This window comes from Fopius arisanus, unplaced genomic scaffold, assembly GCF_000806365.1.
Source record: "Fopius arisanus strain USDA-PBARC FA_bdor unplaced genomic scaffold, ASM80636v1 scaffold00025, whole genome shotgun sequence".
NCBI classification, from domain to species: Eukaryota; Metazoa; Arthropoda; class Insecta; order Hymenoptera; family Braconidae; genus Fopius; species Fopius arisanus.
The window spans coordinates 1006061-1020264 of record NW_011887764.1 but is presented as its reverse complement, the minus strand read 5'-3'; the positions used below and the strand labels follow the sequence as shown (position 1 = coordinate 1020264).

The 14204-nt window shown below is 37.0% G+C and overlaps 1 protein-coding gene across 2 annotated transcripts; it reads right to left on the bottom strand.

Moving 5' to 3' along the window:
* Window positions 1-713: 713 nt before the first annotated feature.
* ogre (optic ganglion reduced) lies at window positions 714-7176 on the bottom strand. Of its 2 annotated transcripts, none has more exons than XM_011301956.1 (4): window positions 6287-7176; window positions 3905-4012; window positions 3340-3495; window positions 714-2624 (listed from the first exon to the last, which is right to left on the bottom strand). In XM_011301956.1, the coding sequence occupies exons 1-4, from the start codon at window positions 6533-6535 to the stop codon at window positions 2046-2048; spliced, it is 1092 nt and encodes a 363-aa protein (XP_011300258.1). In that variant the 5' UTR covers window positions 6536-7176; the 3' UTR covers window positions 714-2045. The 2 variants fall into 2 exon arrangements, with proteins under 2 accessions (XP_011300258.1, XP_011300259.1); XM_011301957.1 differs by lacking the exon at window positions 714-2624 and adding an exon at window positions 3126-3215.
* Between the last annotated feature and the right edge of the window lie 7028 nt (window positions 7177-14204).

Below are 14204 nucleotides of genomic sequence, written 5' to 3'. Positions count from 1 at the left end.
GCCAAGACACCAAAATAATGTTTACCAAAGCCAGTAAATCACGCTTCACACGCGTCACAGTACTCGAGGGTACGTACTTTATCTTTTTGGCATGACGACTTTGCCTTCATTCATTTATCTTAAGCACTTTTTCACCTTAATTCCACCTGAATCATCCGTCATCATCAATTTTCATCCTCAAATAGGCCGCTCAATCAATTCCTCAAACTCATTTCATAGTTCCAGAAAAAGCTACTGGATCCTCGGATTCTATGCTAATGAAAATTAATGAGCAAGGAAAGAGTTTCGAGAACTCACCGAGTTTTTCCTCGAATCGAAAAATCCGGTTTTCTCTGAAATTTTAAGTCTAATGGACATTTCATTGAAGTTCGATATTTTCGACATAAAGAAATAGAAAATTCCTAAAAATTGTCAAATTTTACAAGTCTAGAATTTTGGTCATTTATTAATAAAAGTTTTTAATTAAATTCATTGCAATTCCATTAAAACTTTAACATGATAAAAATAAAAAATGAAAGTTAGCTTATTTAAAAGATAATTACCATCGAGAATTCTCAGAACGAACGGATTTTCCAGTTTATGAAAAATCCGTTTACCATCTGATAATTGGCGAATGCGGTATTGGGAAGGCCACAAAAGCATTCGCACCATCACATTATAAAATTAAAGAGAAGGGAATCGCTGTACGCAAGGACGTAGCAAAACTCCATGAATTCCAATCTGATTTCACCATTTAATTCGTTCTCCACAGTATTGAAACATTACATTATATTCTTTACTATATCACTCTCGGTGTTTCTGAATTACCTATTTGAAGCATTAAATTACAGCTTCTGTGGACCCAAAGGTTTAAAAAATTATGTTTAATTATCTTATCAACAGTATCCATCGGTTTATAATAAAATTCGTAAACAATCTCACAACCTTTTGATTGTCTTCGTCCGTAGAAATTTGTTGGAACAATGGCAGTGGCTGTTGTGCGGTGTAAAATGTTTCATGTGCCATTCGATACCATTGGCTCCTAATCCTAATGAAATATAAACGCATCGTCCTATCACAATGGGCAGTTAAAAATCCGGGTATTTAATATGTTAAGGATGTTCAATCATTTCTTTAATTTCTTAAATTAATAAGCAAATTCGTCTTTTTCATCAGATCTTAGGGGATTAGGAATAGATTTGCAATATTCATTTCAAATGATGAACGTCATTTTCTCGATTATTTTCTTATCCATATAGGCCCGACCAGTGTATTTCTCATTTTTTTTAAAGTGATTTATAAAAAATAAGTTGCGATTTTGTGTAAACATCCTTAATACGATCATCGCACAGAATTTTCGACAGTTACTATCAGATTTAATGTAGAATATCATTTTTGTTTGTCACTGCTTTCTCATGATTATTCCATTTCACTGAAAATCTCACGTTATCAGTCTGTCTCCACCCGGAAGAGCAGAGACTTGGGTAAATGTTAATAAAGTTCCGAAGGAATGGCTTAATTATTCCCATAATAAATTCAACTTTTCATAAATATCTTTTAATCTAAAAGGGGTAGAGAATTTTAGATCTCAGACATTTAGTAAAAACTCCTCCGCTTTCGATAAAAGGGAGAATTACACCCAGAAAAATGCTTTTACAACTTTTTTTAAACACCAGTGAATCCCATAAATTTTTCATTTGCGGAGAAAATCTTCAGAGACCTTTTTTATTTTTCTCGATTAAATTCATAATTTTCGAGATAAATCAATAATTTAAAAAAAAATTCAATTCAATTTATCTCACTTCTCACTTTGTTAATTCTGAATGAAGTAAATAGCGTTAAATATAACCATATATTTAAACAGAATTCTTCATTTTTCTGGGTGCGTTAATTAAAAATATGGAATTGAGCAGCTCGGAATGACAAAGTTACCTCGATCATAACATAAAAAAGTGATGGTCCCCCTCAATATACTATATCAAAAAGTAGAAATCGGAGAATCGAGGAAAATCAGGGGGAAAAAGGGAATCGATCCCATAAAAACTCGAATAATCTAGAGAATGGTCCTACGGATTGACAGGTGCCGATGTGCTACCGACTTTCTTGGTGAGTTCCTCGAGGAAATCCCTGTAGACGAGAGAATCCATGTTCGAGGAGAGAACGTAGAGGATCCACCAGTCCCCGAGGTCGATTTTCTTGGTGATGTTTCTGCAGGTGTCGATGGAGAGTCTCCTGGCCGTTGAAAGTTGAAGAAGTCTGGGTCTCACTGCTGGTGCGAAGATTATTGCAGCTCTGTAAAGCATCAGACCCACCAGGAGCATCGAGAGAATAACGAACCAGAACCAGATGAAGATGTAGGTCTTCTCGTTGACGATATTCAGGGGTAAAATACAGAGAGAATCGTGCTGCTGGATCGTCCCCGATGCTCCGTATTTATGGAATATGCATTTTGTCACTCTTGGAAAGACGTAGACCATTGGGTCCATTCTCTCCTCCTGTGGAGTGTCGGCGAATTGCAGGACTCGCCAACCATAGCTCAGGAATTCACCGTCGAAGAAACGATTCATCAGGTATAATTGGACGATTATGTTGACCAGGCACAAGGCTTCACATGCAAAGTACCGATACACGTACATGTTGTGACGCTGTGGGTGTAACAAGAGGAATCAGTTGAAGGGAATTGGATTCAATGAGGGGAATTGAGTGTAACGAGAGGGCAACGCTTTTTTCGTTGGTCTCGAGGGGTTTCTTATCTGGCGAATATTTTGCAGCTCTTTCGATAAATTACAACTTCCGCGAAAAATGCCGAGATGTTTGAATTGCGCTGAGAAAACAAAACTACTGTTGATGGGATAATACCCTGAGACTTGTGAAAATTACAAAATTTTTAAGCAAGTGTTCTCCCCGAAGATTCTAGTCTCCCCGGGTTGAGGTTTAAAAAAATCTGATTTCGTATCCAAAAATCCTAGATCCGGTCCACGAATTTTTTCATCTTCATACATTTGTTAAATATGATATACATGAAATCAGCTGTTGGTTAATGGAAAAATTTATATTTCAAAAGTCACTCTTTCCCTCTTGAAATTCTAAAAGTCCATATGACTGTTATTTTATTAATTATTAAATGCATAATTTTTCTTTAAAAACATTATAGACTCCGGGGTCGGGAACTTGAGGCCTTTGTCGGGGCTACCAGCTCAGAGACCGTGGAGTTATGTGATGCTGAGCAACGGAAACTGGAGGAGAATGATTTCATAAAACAATGAGCGATGAGATATCTTTTTGCAATTATGGTAATGAGATTCGGTGGGGAATCGTGACGAGATGTGTAACTAGGGATTGTTTTTCTGACTTGATTACCTTGATGTGAGTCACTAGGTAGTCCATCAGGACGCCCTTCTTCGTCGATATCGACTCCTGACTCTCCAGGCCATGGTTTAGTCCCATCACCAGAGTGCTTGCTAGTCCCCCTTCCCAGATGTTCCACAACCACTGGGGCAGATAGCAGAACATTGCCTGGAATTTCACAATTTTCCATTCTTATTCCATTTCTCACTCAATTTTTTTCTAATTTTTTGTTTTACGGTGAATTTTTCCTATTTATGATATTTTTTGGTTTTAGGGGGCCGTTACCCAATTCCATGTCATGGATTTCATATCTTTGGTCTCTCATTCCTTCACGACAAAAACTCATCAAGACCACTACCGTAACGCGGTTGAATCCTCGATAGGCATGATCACAAGTTTTTTTTTTTAATTCATGCAATCAATTTTTTTATGCGGGTTTAATGATTGGCTTCACTTGTCGCGGAAAAGTGGTGATCAGCATGCGAGATAAAATAACTACTGCAATTGCACTCCACCTCAGACATTTCGATCACTTTTAATCGGTGAGGTGTTATTAAACATCTGGGGATTGAATTACCTGGAAAAAGAGGACGAAGCAGACCCACTGATAGTAAGTGTAGTATTTTCGCGCCTCATCGTCACCGAAATCATTCGCCACCCCGGGATGCGCCACCTCTGAACCGACCTGCCAAAAAAAAGAACATTATTACACTATTAAAAAATTATTCCTGACATTCCCAGAAAAAATTTCATTTTAGGTCATTTTTCAAGTTCACTCTAAATTTAAAATCCGTAAGTCAGATAATTTTTTTTCCTAAACTTCTGTGTGTTTTAGTAATGCTCTGGAAGAAATCCAATGAAAATTCAGTTTCCATGGATTTTTTCATAAAAATCTGAAATTTTTACAGAATTTCCTGTCGCAATTCGATTTGATGTCGCGAAATTAAATTCGGGAAAATCCACTTGCGTGTACTCCCAATAACCACATAAGTGAAAATACTCTAAGGTTAATAAAATGAATCAATAGTATAATATAAATAATAATTTCTCAAATTATTAACGATATTTTCTGAGGAGCACTGAAACTCCGTTTTATTTTTAAGGAAAAAATACAACTTTTGGGGAATATTTTAAATGAGATATTAAGATTTTTAATTTTAAGAGGTTTTTTCTCTGTTTGTTTGAAACATATTGAAGAGGTGATCAAAAATTTAGTGTATGAAACCATCATAATGTGGGTGATGACGTTCGTCTCGTGGGGATCGCTCTCGGGTCTAATGGAGTTTGCAAGTTTAATGTCTGAGATTCCCAAAATTTGATAGAGAAGTTCATGGGAAATCTGCGGGCATGACATTCATGAAGCTGAAGGAGTTACTTTATCGTCGAAGATGTGAGGATATGTCTGAAGTATCCAATTATTCCACCTCTTTACGTGAGAAACGAGGAGACCCTGGTATTCGATTAACGTCCGGAACACGTAAGACTTAATTGTCAACCTTTGTTCTTCAAGTTTATGACGAGTCATGGAAAGGATTTTGATGATTAATTCGAGGGATCCTAGAAATGAATCGACTTCCAGTGAAAAAAGGTGGAACGTCAACGAGAGGAATTGAATCCAATAGGTCAGTCCTTGACGGAGTAATAGACCCACTTATGCTCTGGTCAGGTTTTCAAGAGATATCTCGAAATCCAAGAGAGGGAGCGAAATTTTTCTCATAACCTTTTTCATAGAACGAATCGAGTCGCACAAAAAAAGTTATTACAAAAATTCTACTACCTCTCATACATTCTGAGATATTTCTCGATAACTCCCCGTGTAAATCGATTTGTTCTTTAGTCGAGTATTGGAGAAATATCTCGAGATCTAACAAAGATAACGAAATTTCTCTTAAGACCCTTTGTACTGCATAAATCGAGAGCTGCAAAAAATGTGTTTACGGGAATTTCCTATCTGTAGTAGATTCTGAGATATTTCCGAAAAACTTTGCCTATTAACTGAGTCGGCTTGACTAGGGTAAAAGCTTCTTCTATTTTCAACCGTAAACCGCGTCCGCCAATTGCAAACTTGAAGACAATTCCGTTCCGGAAATTGTCAAAATATTTACAGAAATAGAAGCATAAAGAGAGAAGGGTGCGGGGACGAGTTTTATGGGCACATTAGTTGAGAAATTCTTCGGGGTTACGATCGTTTCTTCGTCGATGGAAACCGAATGGTACCACAAATATAATGTTGATGCTACTTTACATTTAAATTGGAAAGCTTTTATTGCAGGCATTGTCTTTGTGATGCAATTTCCACAGACTTTGTTGCAATTTTAGCACTACCACACGAAAAATAGGCTAGAATTCTTATTAGTCATTGCAGACTAGTGGCTAATCAATTCATAATGGCTCATTAAATATTCCGATTTAGTAAATCATATCAATTTTCAAATCGAGTAATGAGTCTCATTAAATATCAATTAGATTTTTATGATATTTAATGAAGAAGTTAGCAGATAGCTTCCTCTCCAGCGTTTTTAAATTTAATTTAATGATTTTTTGGTGCGGAGAAAAATTTTTGGATATTCCCGAAAATTCGAGGACAATCCTGATGTTTCAGGAGCAGAGAGGATTTTTACATGAAAATTATGAATTTGTAAGAGCAAAATCCCTGAAACTTCAGTTGACCAGTCACTCGTTTGATATTTCAAGCTCAAAACCTGAAAAATTCAGAGAAAATAATGTATATATAATTTTTTTTCAAAAAAGCACATACTGAAAACTCCTATATCACCGAAAACCCAGTGCAATTCAGTACTAAATATCAATATTCAACCAAAATGTCAAACGGTTGAGAAATTTTCCCTGTTATCCTTAAAGTCTATAAATTTGCAGTAAAAACTAGAAATTCGGCGGTAATTCCGCGCGTAGAGCGCGTTTTAATCTACAATAAATAAAAAAAAAAACAGTAAATCACCTGTCTATTAAAAGCATCCGGCATAGTGAAGGTGGACGTGATCCAACAGTACGTATTGATGACATGATTCGGCAATCCCTGTACTATACAGGATATAGGATTACCCACATACTGAGTAGCGGTGATAACAACGGAGCACGTGAGCAACAATACCGTGGTAAATGTATTGTGCATGCGAAATACCATGGAATCGGTCTTGATGTCCTGCCATTTGAGGTACTGGCTGAGTCCACCGAGTAGTTTATACATGATTCAATTTATCAATTCCCCGAGAATACGAAAGTCTCTGGCTCCCCGCTCTTTTCATCCGTCACGCTGGAACGAGACCGGACACGAGAAAACGTACGCTAAAACCGGCTGTACCAGCTGTCCACGCACCTCCCTCCCCGCCCCTCTTCAACAAAATCCCCCCTTTCCCCCGTTGATATGACCCGCTGGTATAGTTGACAATGTTCAATGGCTAGTTCAGCCTGTAACAACGGGGTTATCGTTTCGAGTATGAATAACAATTCGAATTGGCCCGGTTCTCTCGTTATCAGAGTTAACACCTCGGAGGGTTCAGAGACCCCCAGGACACGCCGAAAACAACAATAGCCAATTCACCTCTGATTAGCCCGTGAAATAATCACTTGTCACCTCTTATTGATAGTCGCAGGGAATTTAATTTCGATAGAGTCTTGAGGGTTTAATGACTATCGTTTGACCCACGTTTCACGCGTTGGCGTCCTATTCACCCTCACCCAGATGCTCCACCCTTTCACAAGATTGATAATTCTCCCCTGATTATTACCCCCAGAATTGGTAGTGAATAGTGGAAATTGAATCCGGGAATAGTCACTGTTTGAATTTGAGTTGGTCGTACGTACGTACGAGTCTCTTCGTCGTCGACTGACGAGAAGTGCCAGTGGATTTGTTGGGGCGGGGGGGAAACGAGCTGCTAGGGGGTTAGGGGGATAAGAGGGGGGGAGAACACGCGGGTAGAAAGAGGGGGCCCTACTATCCCCGTCTTTCTTTCGAGGCTTCCAACCGAGGGGCAACTCTGTGCCCCAACCCAGTCCATTTTTCCCCACTCTGTCCCCCTTCTTTTCAATGGTGCGGGATAACACTGTCTCGGTTACTCGTACGGTTTACTACAGTGCTCTCCTTTTTTTTTTTTTTTTTCACCGCTCCTCGGGGGAATTCTGCTGTGGCTTCTCGGCTCACAACTACGTTTCGAGGAGTTTTAGCTGGAGGAGTCTACTCCACCGTTACTGCCACAGGAATTGCCACCGTTACACCCCCCCACCTTCGTCGAGGGCCGATAATTAGGCCTGGGGGGAGGTCCTTCCACCATTTTTTTTTACAGGACACTTTTTTTTTTCATTTCCTGCAACAGTTTTTCGTGACTTTCAGTTTTCGAAATATAAAAAAACATGAACAATATCACTCTTTTGTTTAACTGGAACAAATTTTAAATAAATTCCATATAGAAGGAGAGATTCGAAAATTGAGTTATCGTAAATATGTTAAAACTTTATTTTTCATTGGGATCGCAGTTACTTTGTGATCGCTTTATTATTTTTTTAGCAAAAAATATCTTCGGATCTCCGAAGGATAAACAAATGTTTGTAATAAAAATTTGTTGTACATATCAATTAAACCTGAAAAAGATTTCAGAATCGAAAACTCCAAATTTTCTATTACTCCGAGAAAATCCCTTATATTCCAATAATCCCTCTAATTTATCCTCAAATTTTTAATTCAAAAACTCGAATTTTTAACGATAATTGAAAAAGTCAATGGAAATAAAATTCTCATTTACTGAAATAATTAAATTATTATTATAAGATTATTTTTAAGAGTATCAATTTGGAACTGAAAATTTTCCTGAGGGCCAGTTCTTGGGCGAGAGCGTTTATAATTACAGAAGAGAAGCGAAGAGAGATGGAGATGGAGGCGATAGCCAAGGGCTTCTCTTGGGTAGAGTGCATTCCTCTTCTGAAAGAAACACCGAGGTAACGAGTGGCACTGGCAATGTACCCGAGGTCGATTCCTCCAAGCTCGTGGCAACCTCGACCAGAGGCTTTCCCTTCGATTTTAGTGCTGGGGCTCTCGTTTTTGGGAGATCATTTATTGAACCCCAACCCTGCGAGGTTGAGGCTTGAGGGAAATCGAGGGGAAAAGATGATGAAATAGTCGGCCAAATGAACACGAATTTCCAAGTCATTTTAAAAATTGCTAATTCAATAAATTAATTACAATTTAAATATAAGCTTTTCAATTCTGTCTCGAAGTATAAAGCAACCGAATAAATTTAAAATACAAAATTCATCTTCAATATATAGACAATGAAAATGTTTAGGAAATCGAAAGAAGATGAAATAATTGAGCAAAGTACATACACGGCGAATTGTATGTGATTGCTAAAAAAAACGTCTCTATAAAATCGAAACGTCTTGCCATCGTTCATCCATCTTCATAGCGATGATAATCTAGAAATATGGAGACATGAATGCGATGGAAGTGTGTCGTTACGCCATTGAAGAAAAAAATTATCGCTCACGTTGCATCAGGACGAGGACGCATGAGCCACGCGGTTGGAATAAAGTGCAGGCTTATGGTCAATTCGGCGAAGTCTGAGTAACTGGAAAATGGTGGATGTACTTTTGATATTTACGGTAAGTTTTTGCACGGTGTGTTTTTTTTCTCCACGCCTATGTGCATGGGAAGCTACAGAAATGGCATGTGGATCTCCTCATGGGCATGACCACGCGACCGGAAAGGGGTGAGACGCAGAGAGAACTCCATTCATGGTGATTTCGGTGGGGTACAGTGGCGTACTGTTAAAAAAAAATTCCTCATACATTTTTTAGGAATTTTCAGGGAGAGCCAAACTTCACTCGCCACCTGTTAAAGTGAAATACTTTGAATTCACCATTTTTTATCGATTTATCTCGGAAATTAGCGATGCAAAAGAAAAACTGTAATAAATTTTTGTACAATTCATTCAATTTTTGACAAAAAAGGCCTTTTGATATTTTTGATGAAAATGAATTTTCGTTCTTCGAAATTAAAATAAAAAATCTAAAAAATACTGGAGCCACCGAATTTGATAGAAATTTAATTGGATTTGATGGTGGCTTTCAAATGCGGCAGGTAATCTTGCAAAAAGTCTATTTATTATTTATAGTCCTAATGATCTGATTGAAAGTACGAGACCTGACGCGAACGCAATCATTGTAAACATCACCTCCAGTATCTTTTTTCTTCGGAATTGCATCAGATGTTTGACATCTGGGACACAGACCATCGGCAAAAAGTGCATGAAGTGACGTATATGGGGTAAAAAATATGGGAAAGCAGAGGAAACGAAAAATAAAAGGAGAACAGGAGGGCGTGGAGCAAAGGCCAGACACGTGTCGCGATTCCACTTTATGCGAGTCTGGTACACTGAAAAAAAAAACTATACAACAATTAATTGTTTAACTAATAAAACAGATTAACAAATTATAAAAATAATTATTTGATTCATCTGTTGTCTTGTAATTTCATTAATTAATAATGCGATTAAATCCAGCACGAATCCAGATTAACAGATAAATTAATCGAAAGTATAAATGTAAGTATAATAATTAAAAAATTATCAAGACGTTTTTTTAATTGATTGATTATAAAGGATCCATTAGTTATATTCCTCCAATAATCTGTTTGGCAGACTTGTTTTCATGTAAGGCAATTGTTTGTTCTCGAAAATAGTTATTATATGCCGTCAATACTGGGGAGTTTTTTAAATTAGCAATTCGACTGAATGATATTCATCGAGCGGAGACATTGATCCAGCGAATTCCATCATTCGCGGTCGTGGGCGTCCGCTTACTTCATTGAATTACAATGACCGCGGGCGAGGTTTATTCCATTAATACCAATTATTTTTCATTTCAGATGGACGAAAGCCCTAGGAGTATGTACAAATTTCCCCGGCTTGCTAGATTTAGACTAGTATATTCTTAATTTAGTCAAGATATATATCAGGGAAAAAGAAAAATATTGTCAGCGGTTAATATGACATATCCTCTGGTCTGTGAAAAACGGAGATCGATATCTTCCAGATTTTACAAATATTTCTGTTTTCATTTCCGAGTATTTTTATTTTTTCATAGTTTTTCCATCAAAACTGAAATTAAAATGAGCAACTTTTAATGACAACATTCTTGCATTTTCAATTATTCCATAAAAATTGATAGGGATCGTAAAATTCCGACAAATAAATTTTTTAATTTCCAATTAATCACACCAACAATTCCTAGTCTCATTAAAAATTCAATAAATTTCATGAATTCTCCCGAAAGACTAATTTTAGTGAATTTTTTTTTATTCCACGGATTCTTGTTATTCGTTGATTTTCTAGTCAGTGAAAGGTTCTCACGAAATAATCTGTAATGGAATTCGATTGAACCAGACAATTCCCAATTACGAGTGACTTAATTAATGGAGAATATCATACGTAATTTTCTCGTGAGATAGATAAGGATTAATATTGCTCGTGTAATAATAAACTCCCTTATTCCCATGATCACAGCTAACAGCCTGATAGTCCCTTGGATCAGCGAATGAGTACAGACTCCATCTATGCAACAAGAGACTGCAATTACTGTAATTAGGCCGCGACGACAAAGACGAACGTTGTTGAGCATGACGCAGTTTCAATCACCGAGGGAGTCAGAATAAAAAACTATTCAATTTCTTCCTTCCAGGGCCTCCATTTTTTCTTCACTCCCTTTCTCCTTTTATCAAGCTGTGTGGGTTCAAGGTTACTTTCAAGCATTAGAAAAGGAATCTCCAACCTAGAGATTCGCCATTTTACCTTTCAAAATTCATGTGATCAACCGATTAAAACAAGCATTTGCTTTTTACGAACAGTTTCTCAGTTTAAATGGATAGTGGATCTGATTTAATATTCAGGCACTTTGGTTGTTGACTCGGAAATATTTTGATTGTAAACTAGAAAAATAACATACTGTATTTTAAAATTCATGAATCTCCCGCGTCAGATAGAAATATTCAAATATCGACAGTGAAGATTTTTTAAAATCTCAGCATGAAGCTTTTCAAATCTAGATTGAGAATTATTTTTAAAGCTCATAATATCGGGAACTTCAATAAATGCGAAATTTTATGTAAAAATTTTCCAAGACCTCAAATGTCATTTTCAATTTTTAAGTTCAGGATTTTCAGTTTCAACTTGACACCTTCAAAATTATTAAATAAAACCTTTCCAAACTTTTAATTTGACGCACTCAAAGCCCAAATGAAGAATATTAAATCCCTCACATTACGACCTTCCCAATCATAAAATAACATTCCATATCTCGCTATAAATAAATCAATTCCGACTGCCTCAAATGAGAAAATTGATATTTTATCTCACCGAATTCCCCTCCTCCATTCCCCTATCATCTCTAAAAACTCTCTAAAGTTTCAACATAGACCTAAACTCTAAACACTGAAAGCCTCCAAACGGAATCTAAAAACACTTTTAAAAAATCTCCCAAAATTGTTTAAATAACCTCTCAAATCGGTATTAAATCCCGAGAACTTACCATCATCTCCCCTAAACGGTTGAAGAATTGGCACAGAAAAATCATCATCACAACGATAAATAATTTTCTTATTGAGGTGATAGCCTTGGGATGATGAACGCGCCAGCATCTCGGAGATGATTGTGGAACAACAGTTGACGTTTATAACAACAAGAATATGTTTATCATAGATAATGAATTGCCTGAAGCTTCGAATTCGCAAGAGATTGGGCGGAGGATGATCGATAATTCAGAATGATTTGTTGTTGATTGAAGGAGGTTCAATACGAGGGGATCAAGGTAGAATGGAGTCGAGTGAAGGGGTCAAAATCTTTTCTGTCAGCCGATCCCACGCAAATGTTGGATGGGTTGAGAGTCACTGTGGGTCAATGGTGTCAATTATGACGAATGTATGGTGGATTCTATCATCCTCTTTCATTCTACCCGTCCCTTTCTTTATCTCGCGCATTGTCAGCCCCATATGCGGCTAATGTAAATCGGAACCCTCGCTCGAGTGGGAGAATAAACTCATATGACCGGATTCCTTGAATAATTTAATCTACGGGTGTGCTTACCACCCAGTGAAAAGCAACTTGCCGATTCAACTTGCGATGGGGCACCTGTGACACGTGATGCAAAAACCAAATAGGGTTAACGAGTGTAATACTGAGGAGGACGTGAGAAACACACCGCTTTTAACGAGCAATACATTGCTTTCGGCCCCGCACAACTCACATGTCACATTTACATTTTTTATCTCTAAAACTCCGAAAAATTTTATCCACAGCGAGAAAAAAAAAACGAATTTTTTGCACGTCGTGGGTGACAACGCGGAAAAATCTAGTTCACGGCGAGAAAAGTCCAATAAAAACTACAACAAAAAAAACCACGTAAAATTTACGAAGTGTTACGTAAAAATTCCTCGTACATATAAGGATTCGTGAAACCTCTGTTACATTTTACAGGCTCCAGAAAAATTACGTAACTGTTTCGTACTTTTTTAATGACAGACCCGAAAATTTACTGAATGTTTTTATTTTTCTTTTATATCTCTATAGAAATTCACCGAGAAATATTCTCGTTTGCGAATTAGGTGGAATATTCCGTAATTTTCTCTGAATAATTTTTCTGTGTTGAATGGACTAGATTTATCATTTTATTTAATTTCAAACTGTTGCCTAGACTTTTATCAACGACATCATCATTACCATCCTAATTAGTTGCCAAGTAATTACGTATTTCAATCAAAAATACAAAAGCGAAAATCCATTTATTTAATCTCCAAGAACAAATTTGAAATTTAGAATTCGAGAAAATTCCATTTTCTTTACGACTGCCGTAAAACGGTTTTTTTTCCAAATATCTTCGATATCTTTCTAAAAAATTATCCCTTCGGCTTTTTCATTGGCAGTAATGTTTGAATAGTGAGGCATTTTAGATAATTCTCACCATAATGGCCCGTCATAAATATTCCTTTCCTCCATCTCACGGGAATGTCCCATGGGTTTTGGAGTCCCTCGGACCAACAGGTGATGGGATTTTTCCCGTTGGAAAACGTGAAACTCTAGGTCTCGAAAGTCACGTAGCCCTAGAGAACAATCAGGGTAGGGCACCTGAAATTCCTGGACCAGAATAGCTCCCCAAGTTGAGGCATTTCCAGGCGTACGTGAGAGATACCACGAAGTTCTCCCTTTGAGGGGAAAGTCAGACCCTTTAGGAGCTCTGTGTGGCCACATGGCTCCCAGATTTTCCGAAGGGTTTTCCAGACGATATTTGACACGCAAGCCGGGCCATTTGTCTTCTGTCATTCAGTGCGGAGAGAATCCATCGTAGAAAAGAGTTCACTTCCTGCATGCAAAATTTTCTTCACGTCCACAAAAATATTTATCACAAATAAATATGTCTAATCATTTCAATAAAAATAATTTTGTTACATAAAAACAAGATATCGTTCCTCTGAAAAAGTTCTTTAATCCACGAAAAAATTTATTTAATTTGAATAAATTGTTTATTCAAATGACGTAAACCATTTATTTATGTCAAATAATAAAATTTCTGAGAATGACAAAAATGTTTTCTTCGTATTAGAGTATTTATTTGGGTTAATTAAACATTCATAATGAACGAGAAGAAAACATGTGTAGGCCTTCGAAAATCGAAGCTCATTAACCGAAAGTCTGTTCATGTCTGATTCTTAGTGTAGATGGATGAATTAATAATCAAATTCTCCACAAAATGATGAAAACACTTCAGCCGCATTGTCCACCGATAACGGCTATTTCCCTTAATTACCCTCACTCGCAATGTCACGATAATTCATTACGCATTCACGCGAAGACGATTACAATACAACAGTAGTA

Coding starts and splice junctions, on each gene's coding strand:
- ogre (XM_011301956.1), bottom strand. CDS start 6,535: ATGTATAAACTACTCGGTGGACTCAGCCAGTACCTCAAATGGCAGGAC. Junction 3,496..3,904: donor GCTTCGTCCTCTTTTTCCAG/GTAATTCAATCC, acceptor GTGAAATTCCAG/GCAATGTTCTGCTATCTGCC. Junction 2,625..3,339: donor ACCTAGTGACTCACATCAAG/GTAATCAAGTCA, acceptor TTACACCCACAG/CGTCACAACATGTACGTGTA.